At 35.9% G+C, this 27318-nt stretch overlaps 3 protein-coding genes and 1 pseudogene across 3 annotated transcripts in view; all 4 read left to right on the top strand.

The window, feature by feature from the left end:
- The window catches only part of LOC127803094 (receptor-like protein kinase FERONIA), a 34705-nt gene extending 8920 nt beyond the window's left edge, over positions 1–25785 (top strand). Inside the window, exon 2 of the mRNA XM_052339127.1 lies at positions 25391–25785. Coding sequence (XP_052195087.1) covers positions 25391–25564 — 174 coding nt within the window. The 3' untranslated portion in view covers positions 25565–25785. The remainder of the gene's footprint in view (positions 1–25390) is intronic.
- On the top strand, positions 1505–4206 carry LOC127803097 (receptor-like protein kinase FERONIA). The gene has a single exon (XM_052339129.1). The coding sequence runs from the start codon at positions 1684–1686 to the stop codon at positions 3214–3216; it is 1533 nt and encodes a 510-aa protein (XP_052195089.1). The 5' UTR covers positions 1505–1683; the 3' UTR covers positions 3217–4206.
- On the top strand, positions 11293–13840 carry LOC127803096 (probable LRR receptor-like serine/threonine-protein kinase At1g51880). The gene has a single exon (XM_052339128.1). The coding sequence runs from the start codon at positions 11470–11472 to the stop codon at positions 13633–13635; it is 2166 nt and encodes a 721-aa protein (XP_052195088.1). The 5' UTR covers positions 11293–11469; the 3' UTR covers positions 13636–13840.
- On the top strand, positions 14076–15259 carry LOC127803098 (putative receptor-like protein kinase At5g39000; annotated as a pseudogene).
- Positions 25786–27318: the final 1533 nt, after the last annotated feature.

The following is a 27318-nucleotide window of genomic DNA, read 5'->3' as shown; positions in this document are numbered from 1 at the left end:
TGTGGGGGGCTTGGCCCATCATTGATTTTGGCCTACACTCAGGCCTAGGTATAAAATTTAAAACCCTTTCTCGCTCAAGCTCCCGTCGCCTGTCCCCTTGGCCCTTGCCATTCTCCCTCTGTCGCTCTCACTCGTTCTAGCCTTCGTGCCTCCGTCCAGCAACTCGGACCATTCGACCATCATTGAGGTGAGGTTGTTGACTCGCTCTGCTCACTCTCCCATCGCCTCCTCGATCGATGGTCGCTTGCCTCGCTCAGTCCGTCATCGTCAGTCGCTCTTGCTTGCTAGTTGTTGCCTCTCTTTGAGCCATTGGCTTCGTCGCACCATCTCTCGTCGGAGTCGCCACCTCGGCTTCCGACCCTTCGTTGCCAATCGCTCGGTAGAGTTGGACGTTGGCTGATCGATTGTTGCCTGCCTCTCTGACTCCAGCTCTCTTTCTCACTTAATTAGTGAGCAGTAAGGCTTCATCAATTTTTATCTCAAAAAGATAAAATCTTTTTTTCATTTTTAAAATCAAGTAAACATAAATTTTATTAATTGATATTGGGTTTCGGAAATAAATTTGTTAATGGGATGTTAAGATTGATAAATAAGTTTATCAATTGCACATGTGCACGAAATTTGATGACAATATTTTAATTATTGGATCAATTGCACAAAAGCATGTAATTCGATATTTTAATTGTCGGATTAATTATACAGTCGCACGTAATATGAATATTGATTAATTGTAGCGCACTTAATAAATTTATGAATTTGTGCATTCTCTAATTATCCACTTACAAACAAGTATTGTAACTTGTAAGGTGTTGAATAAATTATGTTAACTTTTTATATATTTGTATTATTATATTATTATTATTATTATTATTTGTTTTGATAAGTTTTACCCTCACTAAAAAATATTCGTGGCTCCGCCCCTGACCATAACAAAGTTTCTTTCATGAATCATGATGTTAAACGACTTCTAGATTTGCTGTGCAACTGCAATGTAAGCCTGTGCATATCTAACCACGAAATTTCCAAGTCAACTTCGTCAACCCTTAATCCAATTGAATAGCATCCGAAGAAATAATAATAATAATAATAATAATAATAATAATAATAATAATCAATATAATAACACACTTTGCACTTAATTGCCTTCAACCAGTAGTTTTGGGTCACCATCACTTTGAAAACCGTATTTAAAGGAGAAACAAATGACAAATTAGTTTCATTTTTAAAACCTATAATAATACTTCATTAATTAAAAGAAAAAAAAAAGTGTGTTCTTTCTATATATATATATATATATATGTTTTCCAAATGACATGAAAAACATGGTTTTATGGTTTCAGACCAACCAAATTAACATTAACTGATTTTGTGTTAATATTAATGTTAATTACTAAAAAAATAAACATTAAGAATAGTAATAATAAGAAGAATATATACTTTTCTTTGTTTTTTTGTTTCCCGGTGGAACCTACTTCTTGTTGAAGTTTCTACAACCAAGCCGCCCCCTACTTCGTTGACCCGAATGTATAGCAGTCCTTCATAATCAATCCACAGCCTCTTTGTTCGCTCTAATTAGCTGTTCGGTTGATTTCTGAATTGTAAAGGTTTGGTTGATCCTCCAAATCTTATTCGTAAAGCACTGAATTCCTCCGTTTCAAACAGCTAGTACGTAAATCCAGACACATGTCACTTAATTTCAAGATCATTGGCCACCCAAATGCAAATGATGAGCACCCATCCGAGGGATTGTGCCCCCGCTTTCCGCCCGCCGACATCATATCCGAGAACGTTCCCTCTCCCATCCCCCGAACGATTCATATTCAGACTGGCAGTGTGGAGTCTGATGAAATTTGCCGTCGCTTTTCACTCTCTGAGATAAGAAGGGCCACAAACAACTTCGATGATTACCTGGTTATTGGACAAGGTGGGTTCGGCAAGGTCTACAAGGGATTATTCGTCGACTACGGGAGGCCCATTGTCGCCATCAAGCGATTGAATGCCGAGTCTGTGCAGGGTGCAGGAGAGTTTTGGGCGGAGATCGTGACGCTTTCCAAGCTCCGCCATGGAAATCTTGTCAATTTGATCGGCTACTGTGATGAGTGCCAGGAGATGATACTCGTCTACGAGTACATAGCCAATGGAACGCTCGCCTATCATCTCTACCGAAAACGACAGGGTAGTAATGACTACATTTATCATCCTTTGAGTTGGGAGCAGAGGCTGAAGATTTGCATCGGAGCTGCACGCGGATTGGATTATCTTCACTCGGACAGCGAGCAGAGTGTGATCCACAGGGACGTGAAGACCGCAAACATTCTGCTGGACGAGAATTGGGCAGCTAAGATTTCGGATTTTGGGTTGTCCAAGATGTGCGCCACAACCCATACACAAACCCATATTACCACCGATATTAAGGGAACATTTGGTTATGTTGATCCAGAGTATTTCTTCACTCATCGGCTAACTAAGAAGTCAGACGTCTATGCCTTTGGCGTGGTGTTGCTTGAAGTGTTATGTGCAAGACCACCTGTGGAAAGAGTCGAGGAGGAGCAATTTCGCAGTCTTTCCGAATGGGCTCAGCAATGCATTAAGAAGAGAAAGTTTGATCAGATCATCGACCCCTATTTAAGAGGGGAAATATCACCATCTTCTCTAAAATTATTTGCCGATCTTGCTGTCAAATGCTTACATAAGTGTCCGAAAGAGAGGCCTGCGATGGATCAATTAGCTGAAAGACTCGAGTTTGCATTAGCATTACAAAGGCGTCAACCAAAGGCAATAATCACCAACTATTTCTCAAAGGTAATTAAAGGACTTGGGGTTAGTCTTGGATTTTGGATATGGAAACGCTATTGTTCTAACAGTGGATTGTTTCTGCGATTTTGGAGAGACCCCATACTCGGCGGTAAGACCGTGAAACAATACCGTCGATTTTCACTAGAAAATATTCAAGCGGCCACAAACAATTTCCACGACCATCTCGTGATGAGTCACAGCAGTTATTACAGTGATTATAAAGGCCTTATCGACAGCGGCAATCTTGAAGTCGCAATTAGAAGGTGGAAAGATGGTGCATCTAATGACAACAACTTGGGCCAATGTAGGGCTGACATCCTGGTCCAATCCCAGCTTCGACACCTCCATATCGTTTCTTTAATTGGATACTGCAAGGACAAGCGTGAGATCATTCTTGTCTACGCGCGATTACATGTCTAACGGGTCGCTTCACCATCATCTCCATCATAACAGAACAGCTCCTCTTCCCTGGGAGAAGCGTCTAGACATTTGCATCGATGCTGCCCGCGGACTGCAATACCTCCATGCTGGTACCAAGTTGAGAATCATCCACAACAACCTCAAATCATCCAACATTCTCTTGGACGACAACTGGGTTGCCAAAATTTCAAGTTTCGAGTTCTCCGCTGTGCTACCCGAGAACGAACCCAGCACAGCCTGCAATCTGTTCGTCACAAACGACAACATGAATTGCGCGGATCCAGAATGCCTAGCAACAGGGAAATTAACTACAAAATCCGATGTGTACTACTTCGGTGTGATCTTACTGGAAATACTATGCGGTCGGAAACAGCTGTTCCTTTCCGAAGACGATGATCAGATCAGTTTAGTCCGATGGTTCCAAGCCAACATGGAAAGCAATACTGTCGACCGGATCGTCGATGGAAGTCTGATTAACAAAATAGCGCCGGAGTGCTTGGAAGAATACGTCAATCTTGCGTCGTACTGCGTGCGTGACAAAGGGATTGAACGGCCGTCGATGGACGACGTGCTGGGTAGTCTTTGGTGTGCTCGGCAGCTGCAAGAGACGTGGCGAAATCTTAACCGGCCAAGGGCGGAGGTCCCCGCAGATGAGGCCCCCCAACGAAGCAGCATTAATAGGGATGGAATGATTAGTTATACGAGTTTAGATGAATCTGATTACTGTTCAGGAAATCTAGCGAGATAGATAGCACCATGTTCACGTTGGTAAGAAATTAATGTAAATTTTGAAGGTTTGCCTCGAATAAATCTCCGATTCAGGTGGAAGTAGTCACAGTGTCAAGCATCTTAAATTAGATAAGTAATTTTATTTAATTATAATTTCTTATTATTTAAGACATAAAATCTGTAATATCAAACTCGATTATTTTTATTGAGTTATCCGTCCACTTAATCTATAAATAAGAGGCAGGGGGCAATCGTTTGGCACATATACAATCAATATTCAATGAATGCATTTCTATTTGATTGAGATAAAAGGTTAAAAATTTTAAATAGTCATTTGCAATATCAGGTGAGAGTCAAGATTGTACTCAAAGTAGACTGTCGTACTGATAATTTCATAATAAGAGAAATGGTACTCTCGAGGATATTTGAAGGTTGGATGTACGATCATTCGAAAGAATGATATGAACCAAGATAAAGATTGGTATTTTCTTGTGGTTTGATTTATATTTTTGCATAGTTTCATATATGTTTCTATTCTTAAATTATGTCTATCAATTCATTTATGAATTTGTGTGATTGTGAGTTGTTTTTATTTGTCGAAAGATCAAATCCACCCTGGTTTAAAGTATCCAACCAGAGGTGTCCAATTTTTTTTTTTTTTTGTAAATAACAACTTAAATAGATTTTCTAGTGTTTTAAATATGATTTTCAAGAAAAACGCTATTTTCCCACTTAATTTCTAACTTGTGTATTATTTGACAGTTATTTTTTTTTTTTTCAAGAAACTCATTTTTCCATTAATGGTCATGTGAGGGGATTTTCTTTTAAATCATGGAAATCAAAGAGCTGAGAGAGCCAACAAGCAAGAGAATGATGGGAGAGTCAGTTGCCGACGAGGGCGAACGGCAACTGAGGGTGAAGGGCCAAGGGGGCTACTAGTGAGGCGACGAGAGCGAGGCCTAGGCTGAGTCGGCACCGGCGAGTGACGAAGTCAGGTAGAGGTAAGAGTGACTGAGCGAGAGGCAAGTGACGATCCAAGGTCGACAGAGGCAAGGAGGTTGGAGAAGGAGAATGGTGGGGGGTAGGCGGCGACAGTTAGTAGAACAAGAGAGGGAGAAGGGTAGCAGTGGCTGGGGGATGAGGGAGAAGTGCAGGTGGGTGGGAGAGGATTTGTAAACTATTTATATTTTGTATTTTTAATAATTAATAAATATAAATGTATAAAAAGGAAAAATAAAAAATTATGTATAAATTATTTCTTTGGAAAACAAAAAAATTTTAATTTTGTAGTTTTATTTCTTTGAGAAAATAATTTAATTAATTTAAAATATGCTATTATTTTAATTTTTTTATACAAGATTTAATATTTTTCAATACATTTTCACCATTGAATTCTATGAAAAATGTGTCATTTTTCATGAAAAATAATGCCTATTAAACACGAAATGCCAGAAAAATGATCAAATTTTATGAAAAATATTATCAATCAAATACCAAAAGATGAAAAATAACATCATTTTTCAACTAGAAAATTCTACCAATCAAATAGCTTAAACTTCCAATTTCTAGGAATTTATTTTTCTTGTAATTCAATTCCCTGAAATTCATTTTCTTTTCACTCAAATTCCACTCTTGTAATCAAATGCACCCTAAGTAGCAAAAATTAAGAAGTTCAAGTTGAAAATGAGTGATGGTTGTCATTTTAAGTAAAATGTTCTGTAAAAGGATGGGGTAGGTATGGTCTTATATTTTCTGCAAGCATGCTATTTGTATAAGAAGTGTGTGTGTGATCCTTATGATGAATGAAGATGGAGAAAAGTTCTGTTCTAAAACCTTTTATTTTCTGTTCTCCAACCAATAAATGATATCAGGACTTTTTTTCTTAAGGGATCTGTGAGAATAAGGGAGGCTTTCTCAAGTGCTTGAAAGTTGAAGAGGAGATTCAAACGCAGTGAAAAGTGGAATGGCTTCTAGCAATTTCTTAGGCACAGGTCCTCCTACGTTTACAGGTGAGAATTATCACATATGGGTGATAAAGATGATGGCTTATCTGAAGACTCTTAATGTATGGGAAGTAGTAGAAGTTGGAGATGATCCTTGTCCTCTTGGACCAGATCCAACTATGGCACAAATAAAAATTCATGCAGAACAAAAGGCAAAGAAACCAAGGCCACTTGTTTGCATTCATTCAGCACTCTCTGAGGTAATTTTCACTAGGATAATGGCCTGTGAAACACCTAAGGAAGCATGGAATAAATTAAAAGAAGAGTTTGAAGGCAATGATAGAGTGAGGATTGTCAAGCTCTTAACTCTCAAAAGAGAATTTGAGATGTTAAGAATGAAGGGAGAAACTTTGAAGGATTATTTGGCTGAGCTCTTGGACCTTGTAAATAAAATAAGGTTGTTTGGTGAAGAGTTTCCTGATTCTAGAGTTGTGGAGAAGATGATGATAAGTCTACCTGCAAGGTTTGAATCCAATATTTCTGCAATAGAAGACTCTTGTGACTTGAAAACACTGTCAGTAGCATTACTGATCAGTAAATTGCAAGCCCAAGAGCAAACGTCAATTATTCAAGATGAAAAAGTAATAGAGGGAGCATTTCAAGTCAAACATAAAGGCAAACAATCTACAAAAGATAACAAGAAGACATGACAACAGAAGGGAAAGCCCCAATGCATGGAAAGGAACAAGAAAAGAAGGGGAAGTTTCATCCATGCAGCATATGTCAAAGAACCAATCATCAAGAGGAGGACTACTGGATCAGGGGGAAACCTCTTATTCAATGTAGATTTTGTAAAAAAGTTAGGACATATCAAGAAAAATTGTAGAGCCAAACAGAATCAACCACAACAGCAAGCTGTACAGCAAACAAACTTTACTAAAGAGTCAGAAAGAAAATAAATGGCTTGTTTATGGTTTCACATGAGGCATAAACAATTGACAGATTCACCTAGTTTATGGACAGTGGATGCATATGCCATATGTCAAACAATGATCATCTGCTTAACTCTTTTGATAAATCATTCAGGACCAAAGTATGGTTAGGAAATGGTGAAGCTGTTGAAGCACAGGGAAGGGGGTCAGTTGCTGTGCAAACTAAACAAGGTGCTAAACGTATTCACGATGTTTTGTTTATTCCTTGTTTAGCACATAATTTGTTAAGTGTTGCTCAAATGCTCTCCAAAAGCTTCTTTTTTCATTCAAGGACAAATATTACTGTGTGTTTGATTCTGATAATAAGTTGATTGTTAAAGTGAAAATGGTAGACAAAAGCTTTCCTTTAAACTGGAAATTAGTAGTTGATAGTGTTAACTATGTCAGTATGGATGAATTGTTGCTGTAGCACAGAAGGCAGGGGCATTTTAACTATGCTACCTTGGAAAATATGTACGAAAAGGGCCTGACTAAGGATTTACCTAAAATCTCACTCTCCAAGGAAGTGTGTGGGTCTTGTCAGATGGAAAAGGTACATATGCAAGCATTTCCTACAAGTGCTACCTAGAGGGCTAAGGTAAAACTTTAATTAGTTCAAATTGATGTGTCTGGACCTATGCAAACTCCCTCATTGAGCCAAAATAGATACTTTGTTCTCTTTGTCGATGATCTAACAAAGATGACATGGGTCTATTTTCTGGGTTGTAAGTCACAAGTGATCCCAATTTCCAAAAAAAATCAAAGCTTCAGTTGAAAGGCAAAGTGGATGTAAGCTAAAGGCTCTAGGATCAGATAAATGCAAGAAGTACACTTCACATGAGTTCAAGAAGGATTGTGAAGATATTGGGATTGATCATAAGCTAACAATAAGTTACTTGGTAGAACAAAATGGGGTCTCAGACAAAGAATAGAATAATGGTTGAAATGGCGAGGTGTATGATGCTAAAAAAAAAAATTACCACAGTTTTTGGGCAAAAGCTGTTTATACAGCAGTTTATCTTCTAAACACACTACCTACAAAAGCCGTGAATGGTAGAACTCCAATTGAAGCTTGGAGTGGAGTAAAGCCTTCTGCTAAGCATTTGAAGACTTTTGGTTCAATCTCCTATTCTCACATTCCTTCTGTTAAGAGAAGTAAATTAGATCAGAAAGGTGAATTGGGAATTTTCATTGGATATTCATCAGAGGCTAAGGGTTACAAAGTTTTTCTCTAAAAAATGAACTGAAATTATCTTTTTGGTTTTGGAACAAAAATCGGAACCAGAACATAAAACTTGTGGTTCAATTCTGGTTCCTAAAAATTAAGAATCAGAACCAGAATCGAAACTGGACTTGGAATCGAAACTGGTAACGGTTCAAATAATTAAAAAATAAATTAAATAAATATAAAATATATAATATAATGTACGATAATCGGTACTTTCGATTAGTGGTACTTCCAAAAATATATAATACAATACATTAAGTTAGTATCAATATATTTTACTTTTATGCTCTCTTTCTTTACAAGATCTTTGAGAGTCAAAATAAATATGTAATGACTTAGAAATAGAGTTCATGAAATCTCAAAAATAAAAAATTTCAACCACACAGCTTGAGAAGTAGAGGTGAAACAGGTGACGAATTCAACATTCGTGGTAGAAGAAGTAATCATGCTCTGTTTAGCACTCTTCCAATATGTGGCACCTGCAGCTAACATAAAAATGTACCTTGAAATGGATTTCAGAAGAATTCTGGACATCTAGCTAAATTTGCGTGTGAGTATCCAATTACCTCAAGGTTCTCCACATGCTTATAAACAAGTTTATGCTCTTTTATTTTTTCCGAATACCTCATAACCTTTTTAGCAACTACCGAATGCTCATATTATGTGTTAAACAGACACTTATAACTTCAATAATAAAAGATATGTCTGGCTTAGTATAAATTTAAGCGTACATCAAACTTCCAACTACACTAGTATAAGAAACATTCTTTATTTTTTTCTGTTGGCACACATTTTTGTCACATCCCTTGGATTTTCTCAGGTCAAACACGCTTAATCTTAGAAGTTATTTGCCTGCATTCAGCTCAAAAGGTATTCAGTTGGTGTTGTTTCTTTCATTACTTATTCCCGATATATACTATTATTCTTTGGATTTTTTGAGTATTACACACATCGTGTCATCATCATGGGCCCATAATCGCGGATCAACTCTTAGCTCTCGCCCTTCAACGGTCAGGAGCCTCACCGCACTTATAAGTCCCTCAGTGGTTGTCTTTTGGGCAACCGATATGAGACGAACCCGATACATCCACACCATCCCCTTTCCTTTCCAAATCATTCTTGAGACATTGATTCTTATTAAGTATGTCACCCTTGCCAATTTATCATATTGAGTCTCTCAAGGACACAATTGATGTATGCTTTATAAGATAAACTCAATAAGATATGAAATATATCCCTACAAATCTCATTTCCCAAGACAAAAGAAGCCTACCCTCAGTCTTTTATATCAAAATTATTTGGCAGCATTTCCTTAGTCTCAAAAAGCATACCAAGGTCATTGCTAACAAATAATATGTCATCGAACATACAAAATTAGAAAAAGGAACTTAATCCCATTAACCTTAACACAGATGCATTGATCAACTTTGTTTTTCAAAAAACCCAAAAATGACACCACTATATCAAATTTTAGATACTATTGTTGTAAAGCTTGCTTTGGACCATAAATGGACTTATGCAACTTACACACCAAATGTTCTTTTCCCCTACTTCAAAATCTTTAGTTTGCTTGATATAAACCTCTTTACTTAGATCTCTATTCAAGAAGGTTGTCTTTACATTCATTTGATAGAGTTCTAAATTGAAATATGCCACTAAGACTATAATAATTTTAAATGAATTTTTGAAAAACATAGGAGAAAAGGCCTTAAGATAATCAATAGCTTCTCTCTAGTAAACCCGTTCCCACCAATCTTGCCTTAAAACACTCAATCCTTCCCTTTTGAGTCTTTTTTCATCTTATAAATCCACTTGCAACCAATGGGTCCACAATTTTTAGGTAGCTTAACCAATTTCCAAACTCCATTACAATCCATAAACTATGTCTCCTCCTTCATAGCACTAATCCACACATCAGATTTAGTAGAATTTACATCACCATGAAAGTTATTTGAGTCAATTACATGTCCACTGTTGGAATTAGACTCCCCAAGATAGACATAGAAATCATCAGAAATAACATACCTCCTAAGTCTAGCAGACCTTCTTACAAGAATATTCTGAACAAGTTTAACAAACTAATGAATCTCAACTGAAGCAGAAGGATCGTTCGTATGTTCTACTCTATCAACATCTACAGGGCCCTCATTCAACACGGCAAGGGGTGTCATTACAAGCAAGAAGACGTTCAATATCAACAACATCAAATTCAAAGAATTTTGCATACACAAACTCCACAATTTTTGTAACTCTCTATGAAATAAAACTTATATCCTTTAGCATGGTTTCGATATCTAATGAAATAATAGCGACTAATTGAATCAGTCTTTTGCTCAAGAAAGTTATAAATTTTAACTTTAATAGGGCAAATCCCAAAACCAAAAGTGATTAAGGGTACACTTTCTACCAGTCCATAGTTGAAAAAGTGTTCTTGAAATAGATTTATTGAGTACTCTGTTGACAACATGCCTCCCCAGTGGAACTTATGTCCCACAATTTAATTTAATTAATGATAATATGGATGAGACGAGAATGCACTAAAGCTACGCTACCTCAAATTGAAGATATAAAACCTGTAAGGATGCTGATACATTAACAAAGAGAACGGGAGGATTCAATTGGCAGGGCGGTCTGTATTTTTCTTTGGTAAATTACTATTTTTTTTTTTAGCTTAAGTGAAATTTATCATCACATTCCTGTATTTTAGAAACATATATATTATCTTTCTATATTTCAACTCTATCAATATTTATTAGTAAATTGTTGACATAAAAAATGAGGTCGAAAATAACTTACTAATCATCCAATAAATGCCTTTCTTTTTAACAACAAAAAAAGTTATAAAAAACTAGACCCAAAAAATTAGATAAAATGGAATAGATATTTTTTTGTTAGAGCGGAAGAAGATAGGAAGTATCAGTCGTCAAAGTCGTTGCAGTAGCCAATGAGCGTGGCATAGACATAATTTCCACGAAATTTCCAGGTCAACTTCTTCAACCCTCAATCCAATAAAATACCATCCGAAGAAATAAATAACCAATATAATATCACACTTTCACTGGACTTCAATAGGTGGTTGTGGGTCACGATCACCTTGTCGGGTGCAATTAATGAAATATATGATTTATTATTGTGTACATCTACTTGTAGAAGTTTTTACAAGGGAAGGGGATTGGAAAAGGAAGCTCCAAGCCAAGCCAAGCCACCCCTTCCTTCGTTGACCCGAATAGCAGCCCTTCATAATCAATCCACAGCCTCTATGTGCGCTCTAATTAGCTGTTCGGTTGATTTCTTAATTCGAACGGTTGGTTGATGCTCCAAATCTTATTCGTAAAGCACTGAATTCCTCCGTTTCAAACGGCTAGTACGTAAATCCAGACACATGTCACTTAATTCCAAGATCAATGGCCACCCAAACGCAAATGATGAGCACCCATCCGAGGGATTGTGCCGCCGCTTTTCGCTCGCCGAGATCCGATCCGCAACCAATGACTTCGACGAAAGTTTGGTCATCGGCAAAGGCGGGTTCGGCAAGGTGTACAAAGGGTGGCTCGCGTTTGATATCAGTGGAACCACCAAGCCCGCCAGTACTGTTGCCATTAAGAAGCTCAACGCCGAATCCAAACAAGGAGCCAGAGAGTTCTGGTCCGAGATCAAGACTCTCTCCAATCTCCGACACCCTCATCTCGTCACCCTCTGTGGCTACTGCGACGAATCCAACGAGATGATACTTATTTACGATTACATGTCCAATGGGACACTCGCCGATCATCTCTATAAACTAAGAAAAGGGAAAGCCATTGGGACGGTTATCCACCAGCGTCTAACTTGGGAGCGGAGACTCAACATTTGCATTGGTGCTGCTCAGGGATTGGCTTTCCTTCATACGAATACAGAGCACACGGTCATACACAGGGATGTCAAGACCTCAAATATCTTGCTGGACGAGAACTGGGTGGCCAAGATTTCAGATTTCGGTTTGTCCAAAATCGCCACAACCCATAGCCAAACGCACATTAGCACGGACATTAAAGGCACGTTTGGCTACTTGGATCCAGAGTATTACATGACTCGCAGACTAACCAAGAAGTCGGACGTCTATGCCTTTGGCGTGGTGTTATTTGAAGTTTTATCTGCAAGGCCGGCTATGAAGGCCCCTGATGAGGAGCAAGGCGGCCTCGCAACATGGGCTCGGGATTGCATGGAAAAGGGTGCGCTTGATCAGATTATTGACCCCTTCTTAAAGGACAAAGTATTGGCCCGTCGTATCAAGTTGTTTGCAGAATTTGCTGAGAAATGCTTGCATAACCATTCTAACGAAAGGCCTACGATGACCGAAGTGGTACAGAGCTTGCAACTCGTGTTGGCATCACAAGGCTACATACGTCAAAGCAAAGCAAAAATAAAAAAGGTGCCCCTAACTTCCTTATCACGCATTGTAGCTAATATTGTTGGGTGGAGGAAAAGGATACCATCTTTCGGTCCCAACGTCAATGGGCCACTCAACCTGTTGCAAAGGGATCGATTTGCAAGCATTGACATCAATTTGTGTCGTTGTTTCACACTGAAAGAGATTCGGCTAGCCACTAATAACTTCAATGTGCATCAGTTGCTCAAGAAGATTGGATCTATCTACGTGTATAGAGGCGTTATCGATCGGAAGACTGAAGTAGCGATTAAACGATTGAAAGATGTCACATGTAGGAAAGAATTTGTTAGTGAGATCAAGTTGCTAACCAAACTCAGCTCCCTCCACATTATTTCTTTAATTGGGTACTGCGATGAAAGGAATGAAGCAATCCTAGTTTACGAATTCATGGCCAATGGATCTCTATCTGATCATCTCTATGAAACCAGTGGTAAGGATCCTTTTTCATGGGAGAAACGACTTGAGATCTGCATTGATGCTGCACGTGGACTACAATACCTCCATGCCGGTACCAAGCACACAATTGTTCACAGTGAACTCACCCCCTACAATATTCTGTTAGATAAAAATTGGGTTGCTAAAGTTTCTGGTTTTGAGTCTCACGAAGTATTACATCACCAACAAAGTACAATCACAATTTCTATCAGGGGAGAGATCGAATACTTGGCTCCAGAGTACTTAATATATGGAAGATCATCCGTAAAATCCGATGTCTACTCTTTCGGAGTCATCTTGCTAGAAGTACTAAGTGGGAGGAAGCCAATGGTTTTTTCAGTAGATGAGGATCAAGTGAACCTTGTCCGTTGGTTCAAGATTAATATTAAAAAGGGTACCATTGATAAGATCATTGATCGACGTCTACTTGACGAAATAGCACCAGAATGTTTGACTAAATATGTCAAGATTGCAAGAAAATGCCTCGAGGAACTAGCGAGGGAACGACCGACTATGGAAGATGTGTTGGCTGACCTCCGAACTGTACTACAGTTGCAGAGGAGACCACGAAATCGTATAGTTCCTGCGGAAGTAATAAACAACCTTCACTGCTACGTTATGTCGGCTGGTTATCCATCTTTTGTGGACTTGGGCGATTCTGATTATGCTGAACTAGCAAGATAGCAACACACTGGGACTTCATATTATGCCTTTACGGAGTTCCCAACTTCAGATTGACAAAGGGTAGGGGACGACTCTGTTTTTTAGTCATCTATGCGATGTCTATTGTTTGTGTTGTTATTTAGATTGAAGTGATTTCTAAATCAGAGGCTGCAACGGCATATATGGCTCAATTCTCATCCGAAAGTGGTACTTGAAATTAATTCTTGGAACCAAATAATATATTTAAGATTCATGATTTTCTTACTAAATTAACTCAAATGCATATACATGAGATTGAAATGTAAACCATCTAGTTTTATAACACTCGGCAATTCCAATTTTGAGGGTATTAAGTAGTCAGCTGCGGGTCTAGTAGATTAGCCCTAAAATATTTGAATGGTCATCCAGTGAATCCAACTAGATTAAATTGAATTATCTCATTGAGGTTGTTGGATCAGTTTAAATATTGTGGCAGAAACTAGCTGCATTTGGTGTTTTTATCGTGCACCCTACAAGAGGAAAATTCTTGCGGGTCTCAATTCCTTTCAAAATGGACAAGTTTCCACCAATAAACTTGAAAGTTTTAGGGTCATAATCTGTCTTTTGCCATGTAGCAGTACTACAACTCATGGAACATTGGAAGTATCAAGTTGGCTTTTGCAAACGTTTGCAATGTTGGTGTGCTTGCTACTCGGTATAAACCATGTTAATGATCCTATATATATATATGTATGTTAAGATTCTCCAATAGATTCCAATGAATGTGATAAAAGATTATCCATTATTAAAAGAAACCTTGAGGAAGAACAGCTCCAAGAATGTTCCCTCTCCCATCCCCCAAACGATTCATATTTAGAGTGGCAGTCTGGAGTCCCATGAAATTTGCCTTCTCTTTTCAGTTTTCACTCTCTGAGATGCGAAGTGCCACAAGAAACTTCGATGATTCCCTGGTTATTTGACAAGGTGGGTTGGACAAGGTCTACGGGGGACTATTTGTCGACTATGGGGAGCCCCATTCTATCCATCAAGCGATTGAATGCCAAGTCTGTGCAGGGTGCAGGAGAGTTTTGGGCGGAGATCATGACGCTTTCCAAGCTCCGCCATGGACATCTTGTCACTTTGATCGGCTACTGTGATGAGTGCCAGGAGATGACACTCGTTTATGAGTACATGGCCAATGGAACGCTCGCCGATCATCTCTACCGAAAACGACAAGGTAGTAGTAGTGACTACATCTATCATCCTTTGAATTGGGAGCAGAGGCTGAAGAATTGCATTGGAGCTGCACGCACGCGGATTGGATTATCTTCAGTCGGACAGCGAGCAGAGTGTGATCCACAAGGACGTGAAGACCACAAACATTCTGCTGTGCTGGACGAGAATTGGGTACGTAGCTAATAAGATTTCGGATTTTGAGTTTGTCCAAGATGTGCACCGCAACCCATAGACAAAGCCCACTTTACAGTCCACGGATATTAAAGGAACATTTGGTTATGTTGATCCAGGCTACTATTTCTTCACTCTTCGGCTAAATTCAGTCCGCGTGCCAAACTAATTAATTAATTTTAGTTGATTCTCTCTTGTCCTCCTGTCATTTGTGATCGTTCTGTACGTCCCTGCCTTGCTTTTGTTTCACATGCATCAATAAAACCTATCCAATTATATATATATATATATATATACATGAAATTTAATCATGCAATCGTGTCGATGCACAAGTTTTGCAAAATTTAAGCAAAAATTTAATTTCCCAATCAAACAATGATCAAAATTTGTTTAAATTAAGAGTTTCCGTTCTTATTTAGCATTACCCATGAAATATTTACTTATTAAGGTAGTATTTGTTAATTAAGATAAGAAAAAAAAAAATGTCAAATATGAAAAACATTTCGGATGTTTGATCTTTTCAATATGTTTGCTAAGCTTATTTGACCACTCCCGAAAAAACCCTCACGTGACTTCTTATCTTCCTTTTTCAAAATAAATTTATCTGACCTCCTCACTCGAATAAATTTATCTAGCTCTTTCAAGATAAGAGTCAATTACTTATATGCCCCTTATAGGATAATTAATGCCATTTAATGTATTTTAAAATTTTAAATTTATCAAAAAAATTTATTTATTTAACTCTTATAATTAATATTATTTAATACATTTTTAAATTATTATATGTTTTGATAATTTTTAAATTTTAAATGACATTATTCATTTCATTGATTTTTAAAATTTAAATCTCTCTATATATATTTTATTAACTAATATATTCCTTTCACCAATTTTTGAATTCTTTTATTTAATTTTATATTTTATTACCTATTGTGAAAATATGTTTTGGCCATTTTTAATTATCTAATAATTATTTTTACTTTTTAACTCTTTTTAAATTTATTTTTAAACATGAATTTAGAAAATAAAATATTATTTTTAATTTTAATTTTTTTGACAATTCATATTAATCATAAAATAATATTTTAATCATAAATTTGATAATAGAGATATTTTGATAAAAAAAAAAAAAACTCTTATCTTAGTGCTTATCATATGCATTAATAAACACATAAAAAGAAAAATATAATTATCAATAAATTCTAAAAAATTTAACAAATACTCTGATAGAAATCTTAAAATACTTTCTAGTCTTATCTTAATCATTCCATATCTTGATTCGGAATGCATTCCAAACTTATATTGATACTTCTCATCTTGCTCATTTTAACAAACGCGTCCTAATTTTAATACAAAATAAAAATAAATAATTAATGTTAACTCTCTTTTTAATTACTAAAATTTTTAAAATAAAATATATTTACTAGGCGTTAACTATTAGTCCAATTCTTAAAAACACATTCTAACTTATATATAAAAATTAGTCTGTGCAATCGATTATAATTGAATTGAATAAAAAAATATATGAACCGAACAAATGAAAAAGACACGAAACCACTTTCTATTTAGTTAAATTTGCGACTGAGCCATTTGAATCAAAAAGACAAAAGATTGAACAAATAGGTGTCTAAAAGAAAGTAAAAAAGAAAACGACCAAAGTGTAAGAATCAGTGTTGGCCCTAAAAAAAAAATGACAAAATGCATCTTGGAAGTGGAGGTCTTCAACTGATTGATTCAGCAGGTGACTAATGTCAAAGAAACAAACACGTTGACTAATGATTGACTTCTTGCAAGTTGAGTGTCTTTTTTTTTACAAACCCATTTCATCCACTACAACTACGTACGTTGCCCCCAACAAGAAAATACAAAAAATTACTAACATTTTTTTATAAAATTAAACATTGCAATTACTCTTCCACCCACTCCGTACCCATGCCCCATCTATTCCAATCTCAATTAGGGTTTACAATGGTTCGATTTATTTTTATTAAAATCATAACCAAACTAAACTTACACTAATAAAACTAAAATCAAACCAATACTCATTGGTTTTAAAAACTAAAAATTATAACCAAACCATTCAATTTTTATTTTAAGCATAATTTTTTTAATTTGATCCATATCAACAAACAAAGACAATTCTTACAAATAGTATTTATAAAAATTTTGATAACTCCACAACAAATAAAGACAAACTCTAATAAAGTTACATTTTTCTTGTATAAAGTTATAAATTAACTTCAGATTTCTTAGATATAGTTATTTGATTGATAAAAATAAAATAATTTAAGATTAGGTTTTATTTTTATTTGTTAATTAATTTATAAATGTTAAATATTTTATATATTTGTAATGTATTAGTTAAAATACTTGTAAAAAAATGCATTAGTCAATATATATATATTATGTATATATATATAATATACTAAATAAATAAATATCTATCATATATATGTATATTCGATTCAGTTTGATTCATTTTAGTTCGATTACTCACACATTCAGTTCGATTTCAATTTGGGTTTTGATTTGAATTTGGTGAAAATCATAACCAAACCATACCCATTGAAACAGTATTTGATTTTTTCTCAAACCAAACCATTACTCAATCAAATATTTTTTAATTGCATTGACCGGTTCAATTTCTCACGATTTCAATTACAATTGTCATCCATAATCTCAACCAATAGAATAGATTACATTTAACTTTATCATTTATTTAAAAAATTATTATGCTTATCTTATTAACATATATTTAATTGTTTATTAATTTAATATAATGAATTTAATAACAAAATAGAGACGATATATCTTGAACTTTATACATTTAAGTAACACTCCATTTTTCTTATTTTTCATCTATTCCAATCTTAATCAATAAAATACATTAGATTTAAGTTTTATCATTTATTTAAAAAATCATTATATTTATCTTATCATCATATATTTAACCGTCTATTAATATAATCTAATCTAATGAATTTAACAACAAAATAATGTAATGAATTTAACAACAAAATGAGGATGATGTATCTTAAACTTTACACATTTAAGTAGCACTTTATATTTATATTTACTATAACTAAAATCAAATGCACCTATATATATATATATATATATATATATATGAAGGTTAGTTGTGTGTTGCCAATAACTTAAAAGACTGAAATAAGAGTCTTAAAATTCTCTTCTTCTTTTTTTTTTTTTTTTTCTCTTTAAATTACTTTTAACTTCCATCAAGCATATGTGATTTCATAATAAAAATTTTATTATCAAGTTTCTTTAATCTTATGAAGTTTGTAGGCTCTTATTAATTTTTAATCATTACTATCATATTTTAAAATAGAAAACCTACACCACAAAGTTTGGTAGATGACATGTTCCTACTACAATTGATTGAAGATATTGGTATTACTTGCAATCATTCTGTCATCTAAAATTTTTAATTATTCTGTGATATATAACAATTATACTTTCTCTTTTGGATTATGTAGTTATTGCATATTTTTTGTCTAACACATTATACTTTATGCCAATGTTTATTCTATCATTTACAGTGTTACAAATAAACTTTAATAACAAAACATAAGTTGCTTTAAGATATATATTCTATTATCCAATAATTTTCTATAACTTTATTTCAAACTTTATCTGTATAAATTTTATTTCTCAATTCCATATATTCATTCAACATATACATACTTATCTATAGAGATTGATTACCATTTTCATGATTATACATTGTCAATTGTACTAACCTAAATTTTGTACATGTAAATATATCGTATACACTATTTCAAAATTTGAGGCCAACAAAAGATTATTGGATAATAAGGATTAGAATATCAAGAATATTTGAATCAATTAATCTAAAAATAACAATGATTTATTTTGCTTGGACATGATTTTCATCGATGAAAAGGTAAGTTAGCAATTACTAATCATATAATTTTGAATTTGTTGTAAGAATTGAAAAATGTTTACAAACAAAAACTAAAATGCTTTTTTTTTTTTTGGAATTGTAGGAGAATATAATGCATGCAATAATCCGTAAAAATCAAATCAGTAAATACAGATATCTTTTGATTAAAGGGCCTATATTTATAATAAAAAACTTCAAAGTTATTGCAATAACGGGACAATATCAACCACTTCCTAATGAATACAAGATTTATTTTATGATTATAACATTTGTGAGAAAATTACATTATGAAGCTATTCAAATCCCAAGACATGTATTTTAATTAATGACTCAAAAAGCAAGTATGCAAGGGTCAATGGCAACATAACATTCACATGTACGAGAAATTAATAAAAAATTAAAAAATATTTTATAATTACCAATATTTTAAAAACAACTATCAATTCTAATTTTATACACAAATTATAGATATTATTGGCTGACATTGACCACGTTGGCATAGCAAGAAATATTGCAAAAAAATGAACTACACCTACTTGCAGATGAGTAAGATTTTTATTTTTCAAACCTTTCAAAAATCAAATTTTAGAATATTGCAAACAGATTGTTATACTATATTTCTTTTCCTAAAAAATATTTCCCTATAACTTATTTAATATCATGCAAATTTTGTGGTATCGGGGTAACTACAATAAAAGTGACATTGAGGGGGAAAATTAGCAAAAAAAAATTTATTTCAATTTCTACAATGATAAACAAGGTCATTTCGTGATCATTGTCACTTCTACAATAATTAAAAAATTAGAAGGTAGATGATATTATAAGTAAAAAAATTATTATACTTTACTGTTAGTTTTTTAAAAAATTGATGCATTACATTTAAATAGTTTTAAAATTTACTACACAAAGAACATTATTAACTTTTTGCTATCAATAAGAGACCTCATATTCTCCTCGACAAGTGCAACAAAAATTTATATCAATCTAGAAGTGTCGTAGATCAAAACAATGATTGAAAGATCCATTCCATATTTTTTATCTATGATAATTATATTATAGCTTAACTTTTTACCATATCATAATTTCATTCCCGACTTACTTAAATAGTTCAAGAAGTTGTAAAACATTTAAATTACAGATTTTCTACAACTAGAGCTGAAATTCAAGTTATTGAAAGTAAGGAAAATCTCCAAGTTCCACTAGAGAAGCAAATGTTCATCAACAAAAAGATAATTTCAGAAGTTTTAATAATGTAATGGACTATTGAAAAACAGGTAAAAAAAAATTATTGAATATAATACTTTAAATTTGTATATAAAATAGACAAGTTAATTATTAGGATTCAAAACACTATTTCAAATAATTCTAATTTTATTATTATCTTTATTACCAAGAATATACCTTCATAGTATGAGGGAAAAGAACGGATGTTGAAACATTTTTTCCTTGGTATTATATTTCATGCAATATTTGTAGTAAGAAGTTGATGGATGGTGCATACATATGCAATGGGTATAATAAAGAATGTAAATATCTATTGATCTGGTAAAAAGAAAAAGGAAATTAGGCTAATTTTTTCATTAAATTACTTTTCAAAATAAAATTAATAATAAAATAAACTAATTGTGACATTTCAGATACAAAATACATTTTAAAGGCTAAAAACACATTCATGCCACTGAACTTACCCTATTTAACCATTTATGCCTATGAGGGATCTATTGTGCTCCTCAAGTTTTCATTTAGAACTTATTACACTTTTAAAATTTCAAAATTTGCATAACATACACGTGTTTAGACAAAATTTTATATTAATACAATATATATATATATATATATATATTTTTAGCAATGGGATGAGAATGTCGATGATAGAGGAGGCCGTTGACGATGGAGGCCCGGGCAACAGACAACGGCGATGGAAAAACCATGTGCGACTAAAAAAAAGATCGAGTTTCATCCTTCAACGAAACTGGAAATTGGATTTCATATCGGAAACAACATCCACCAAAACTCGCCGAAATTGGACCGTCTAATCTGTTGAAGCTGAGATCAAGAGCTTGAAGCTGAGTCAAATCTCCATATTCTAGTGGAATATTTCCACTAAATTGATCAAGGCAAGAATCAAGGACATCAAGCTTTTCGTTTGAGAAATTTGAACTGGTAATGGACCTAAAAAGTTGTTGAAGTTGAGGTCTAATCGTGAAATATTGGGCAAATTCAGAATCCCGCATGTATTAATCCCACCAGTGTATGTATTTGAATGCAGAATAAGAAACTTGATTTGAGTGAATTTTCGAAGATTTCTTGTATTTCACCATTGAAATTCTTCTCGCTCAAATCCAAGGAGAACAAGTTTCCCAATCCAAGCAAGGTCTCCGGAATCTCTCTCGAAAAGCTATTGTTTCCCTGAATTGAGTTTCATATGAAATTGGATTTCGGGAGTCGTTCAAGAATGAAACCCGATCCTCTTCTTTGTCGCACATAGTTTCTCCATCGCCATCATCTGCTGTTTCCATTGTCGGTGTCCTCATTCCCATCGTTGTGTATATATATATATTTAACAATTATTTTTATATTTAACATATATATATATTATATTAATATAAAATTTTAATATATAATTTATTAATATCTAATGATTAAACAATTGATCCCTCGGTGTTAACGATAAAATAATTGTGTATAATTTATTAACATATATATTATATTAATATAAAATTTTATCCAAACGCTTATATGTCGTGAATTTTAAGATTTAAGCGGTGTAATAGGTCTAAAATTAAAACTTGAAGATTACATTAGGTCTTCTTTGTTCACATGCACAAATAATTAAACGAAAAAAGTTCAAGGACATGGATGTATTTTTAGTCTAATTTAAAAGAATGATTGAAAAACTACGTCATCATAAAAATTTATAAATCAGATGAAAAACTAGAATCCAACTATAACTTTCAGCAAGCAAAAAATGTTTCAATATACTTTTCTAAAACTTATGATAGGAATAGGAATTCTTTATTTTAAAAATGTACATTACTAATCATTGGTTGCAGGTCAAAGAAAGCAGAAGATCTGAATTTCAAGAACTTGAAGGGTTTGCGATATTTTTATTTATTTATTTATTAAGCTCAATTTTCTTAATCAAAAAAAATACTTACAAAATTTTTAATTAAAAAAATTGCAAGATTTCAGCATCACTTGAAATTTTCAGAATCAAAAATAAAGGAGAAAGTGGACATGGACCAGGTCAACGAAGACAAGAATGAACAACAAAATAAAAATAAAAATAAAAATTTAACTTATTCAGATTAGATATCATATTAGATAGTGTGTTATAATTTTTATAAATTTATTTTGGTAAGTTAATGATAAGTGACTAGAAATTCAGTTTAATTACAAATTTTATTAAGTATTTTTAATAAATATATTGAATTACATATTCTTTTATTATAAATTATTATCTAAAATTTTTGTTAGTTTATTATTACTTAAATTTTTATAATAAAAAATTTATGTGTGATTGGAATGCTGGATATAATGACATTAAAAATTATCGTAATTTTATGTCAATGTTGCAAAGGCATTCCCAGTCTCCTCCGGCACCAAGTTCCTACCCTTATACTACTTCTGACTGACGGGTCTACTACTCCAAAAGAACCAACCAAAAGGAATATGACAAATCCAATACAGATCCAAACATAATTTGGAATTTGGCGCACGCACTGGTTGACTGAAAAGAACCAATTAAGTCTTCCAAGTCTATATATCATGTCAATGTCATAACCCGAAGCTTCATGTGGCCAAGCCGCCTTTGCAACATAAAGTTAATTAGGATATTTTCTATGCTAGCTAATTAGAGAGAGAGAGAGAGAGAGAGAGTAGTTAGTGTATTAAATCCGCTTGACTGGGATGAATGGGTAGAATTGAATAATGAATAATATCTCCCCGTACGTGAAGAATGGCCCCATCGACCTACTGGCTGGCTTATTACTGCCATGGCAGAAGCTCTTCAAACTAACTAATTTGCACTTCCAGTTTCCTCCTCCTTCACTTCAAGAAATGGCACCCTTCCCTCTCTACTTCTCTGTCTTACTCCACCTAATCCTCGCCTCCACCACCGCCCACGCCGCCGACCTACCGGCTTACAACCCCACCGATAGTTTCCTCCTCGACTGCGGCTCGCCGTCCGAGTACTCTTACTTCGATGGCGATCCCCCCTCTAAATTCTCTCCGCCCAATATCGACGACGTGTCTCTGGCATCTACAGCTTCCACACAAGATACCTCCGTCCCTCAAATCCCCTTCATGACGGCGCGCATCTTCAATTCCACCTTCACCTACACTTTCCCCGTCTCCGCCGGCCCAAAGTTCGTCCGCTTCTACTTCTACCCTGCCACATACTCCGGCCGCGATAAGTCCAAGTCTTTCTTCTCCGTCACCGCCGCCGACTACACCCTCTTGAGCAACTTCAGCGCCTTCCTCACCGTCGAGGCCTCTTCCCCAAAAAAACCCTACTTGATCAAAGAGTTCATTGTGAACGTGAGGAACAGCCAGAGGCTAAACATAACTTTCGCCCCCTCTCCCAACTCTTACGTTTTCGTTAATGGCATAGAAGTCGTTTCCATGCCCGACAATCTCTACATGTCCCGCGATGACCATTCCACCAAGTTGGTCGGTTTACAGCAATTCTTCACCGTCGACAACGAAACTGCACTTGAAACTCTGTACAGATTAAACGTCGGCGGCAACGAGGTGACCGGCACTGATGATACTGGCATGTACCGCACATGGGTGCAAGATGACCACTACTACATAGATGGCCCCGTCGGAGCTATACCCGGCCAACTCGTCAATCACTCAGTCTATTACAATAACAGAACACCGGCCTATACCGCACCGGAGATTGTGTACGCTACGGCCCGTACCATGGGAAATGACCCCGATGCTAACCGGAAGAACAACTTGACGTGGTTCTTCACTGTGGATTCTGGGTTTTTTTACCTGGTTAGGCTTCATTTCTGCGAGATTGACCCATTTGTAACCCTTGGAGGCCAGAGGATATTTTCCGTATTTCTCAATAATCAGACGGCTGATAAGGAAGTTGATGTTATATACCTCAGTGGAGGCAAAAGATTCCCTGTTTTCAATGACTACGTTGTTTATGCCCCTGATGAATATGGCCAGAGTAGGCGGGATCTGTGGCTGGCGCTGCACCCAAGTACCGATAGTAACCCGTATAAAGATGCTATCTTAAACGGCTTAGAGATCTTCAAGCTAAATCGATCGACCGGCAGTCTCGCAGGCCCAAATCCTGAACCAGTACTTATCGATCCCACACAGCAGCCACAGCGCCCGACCTCACCCGGGAAGGGCCAGAGCAGCGGCTCGCCGCCAGTTTATGTCATCGTCGGAGCAGTCTTGGGCGGAGTATTTATGGCCTCAATGTTGGGCTTCTTGATTTTTCGGCAACGGAGGAGAGTTGAAGACTCCTTTGAAACAAAGTCCAAATCATCGCCTGGCATAGTGTCAAATGCATCAAGGTCCATGAAGACGAATGCTTCATCACTGCCGTCTGATCTCTGTAGACACTTCTCCCTCGTCGAGATCAAAGCAGCTACGAAGAACTTCAATGAAGATTTTGTGATCGGCTCCGGCGGATTTGGGAACGTATACAAAGGGTTCATCGACAACGAGGCCATCACCGTAGCAATCAAGCGGTTGAATCCATCATCAAACCAAGGTGCCCGAGAGTTCGAGACGGAGATAGAAATGCTATCGAAGTTGCGCCACCTTCATCTGGTGTCTCTCATCGGTTACTGCGATGATGATGGAGAGATGATCTTGGTGTACGATTACGTTGCCCGTGGGACCCTCCGGGATCATCTTTACAATACGAAGAATCCGCCTCTCTCATGGAAGCAGCGCCTTCAGATCTGTATCGGCGCGGCACGGGGGCTCCAGTATCTCCATACAGGGGCGAAGCACACGATCATTCATCGTGACGTGAAGTCGACCAACATATTGCTGGACGAAAAATGGGTGGCCAAGGTTTCGGATTTTGGGTTATCGAAAATGGGCCCCACGGACGTTTCCCAGACCCACGTCAGCACGGTGGTAAAGGGTAGTTTCGGGTATGTGGATCCGGAATATTTCCGGCGGCTACAATTGACGGAAAAATCCGACGTGTACTCCTACGGAGTGGTGTTGCTGGAAGTACTTTGTGCTAGGCCAGCTATTGTGCTTGGACTGCCCAAGGAACAAGTGAGCTTGGCCGAGTGGGCCCGGCACTGTTGGCGAAAAGGGACCGTCGATCAGATGTTGGATCCACAGCTGGAAGGTCAGATTGTGCCGAGTTGCTTGCGGAAGTATTGGGAAATAGTAATAAGGTGTTTGCGGGAGAGCGGGATGGAACGGCCAGCAATGAGTGATGTGGCTTGGGGACTTGAGTTTGCTTTGCAGCTTCAGGAGGGTGCTGAAGAGAAGAACGTGGATCTGGAGGGGGATTGGGCGGTGGGGATTCAATCTATGATCACCTGCAGTCCCGCTGTATCGCACTGGGAGGGTACAGACCGCTGTACGGCTTCAGATGGCGCAAGCTCTGGTCCAGTTTTCTCGGATATGATGAATCCCATGGGACGATGAGATATCATATGGCAAAAGGCTGATTGGACTGGGTCCTGCTCCTCCTCCTCCTCATCCTCGAGAATTACTATTACTATTGTTTGTTCACTTTTTGGTACTAATGGAGGAGTGTAGGTTACTGGGTAATGGGTTAGGCCAACGTGGGGTGAAGTGGTGTGGTTTGGCTTGGCGCATTCATTGGTTGACTGGAAAGTGTTAAAAAGTCGTTTATGAGTGTATTATTATTTTTTTTATCAGAAAATGTAAAATATATAGATAAAAAAATATAGAAAGACTCGATAAAACCGGAGAACATTACATTGAGAGAAATTTACTGAGTCATAACCAGGGTCTCGGACTAAAACATATAGATACAAGAAAAGTATAACATTGTATATACATGTTTTAATCCTTTTAATGATACTATTAACACAAGAATTCAAATTATCAAAAACCAGACAATTCCTAGCTATCCAAAGCTGGTAGACAGTAGCGGCTAAGTCAATTCTCTTAACTTTACTCTACCACGACGTACCTTGACCTTCTTTCTTGATCCATTTGAGTGCACTGGCTACGGTAGATATAGCCCGTAAAATACCCAACCAACATCTAATGTTTCTCCAAGTAGCAGAAGACATCGAGCATTGGAAGAAAAGATGGTTCAAAGACTCATCGGCAGAATGTCATAGGGGACGTACACCTTCGATCAATATCCAAAAAACTAACTTGTCCATTCGATATTTAGCACATAGCCACAAAATAAAAGCATGCTCAGGAACGTGGCAAGGGTTCCAAACATCAGCTGCCCATCTCATCTTCTGCCCCTTCGGCCGGACAAAATCATACGCATCTTTAGTACTCAACCTGCTGCCATGGGCCCATCCAGTAAGCATCTCAGACACAGCATAAATAGATCCCTCAACATGGCGAATGACATCCCTAATTCCCAACAACTTCTTCAATAGAGAAGAATCTTCCTTCCGAACAATCCGTTCCCAAATGGACGTAGAGTTCAAGTATTCATGATTAATCCATTTTACCCATAGAGTGTATTATTATTATTATTAAGTGAATGTAGCAATAATTGTGCAAGTTGCCACTTTGCCAAGCCTCTCTCAAGCCTTGGAACATTATTATTATAGTAGCCACCCATTGCCATGCCCCCACCGCAGTGACAATTTTAAATTAATGTGATCATTTATTTTTAATCATATCACTCACACTTATGCATTCCCAGTTTAAATAAATAGAAATATATTATTAAATAAATGAAAGAAAACGTTGACATCATGTCAATACAGCCACACCGTGCAATAACTTTTCATTCTCCATCTTATCTCCTATCCTTAACCTGCTTGGGTATGTAAATAGGATTTTAATGATAATAAAAATATTTTTATAATATGAATATATTTTATTAATCTTTTGTGATGAAAAATGTATCTTTTTTATGCTTATATATCTTAGGTAGACAAATATTTAATTTAAATCAATTGAAGTGAGACCGAATATTTAAATCTTCTTGTATGCTATTTAGGTCAATTGAAATTAAATTTCAATCGATCGAAGTTGGCCAGTGAGTTTGGCCTCGTATCTTAAGTCGATCTAACCTTCGACTGAAATTATGTTTTTGATTGTTGGACAATTTCAGTCGACCAAAATTGTGTCTTAGGTCGATCAAAGTTTAACGGCCATTTTTTATTGTATTTTGCTTTGTGCATCTCTTTTTGTTACACGCAAAGAGTATATTTTCATAACATGTTTTACCTTGTATC

Source organism: Diospyros lotus, chromosome 6, assembly GCF_014633365.1.
Source record: "Diospyros lotus cultivar Yz01 chromosome 6, ASM1463336v1, whole genome shotgun sequence".
NCBI classification, from domain to species: domain Eukaryota; kingdom Viridiplantae; phylum Streptophyta; class Magnoliopsida; order Ericales; family Ebenaceae; genus Diospyros; species Diospyros lotus.
Note: the sequence above shows the minus strand (reverse complement) of the source record. Positions and strands in the feature narration are given on the sequence as shown.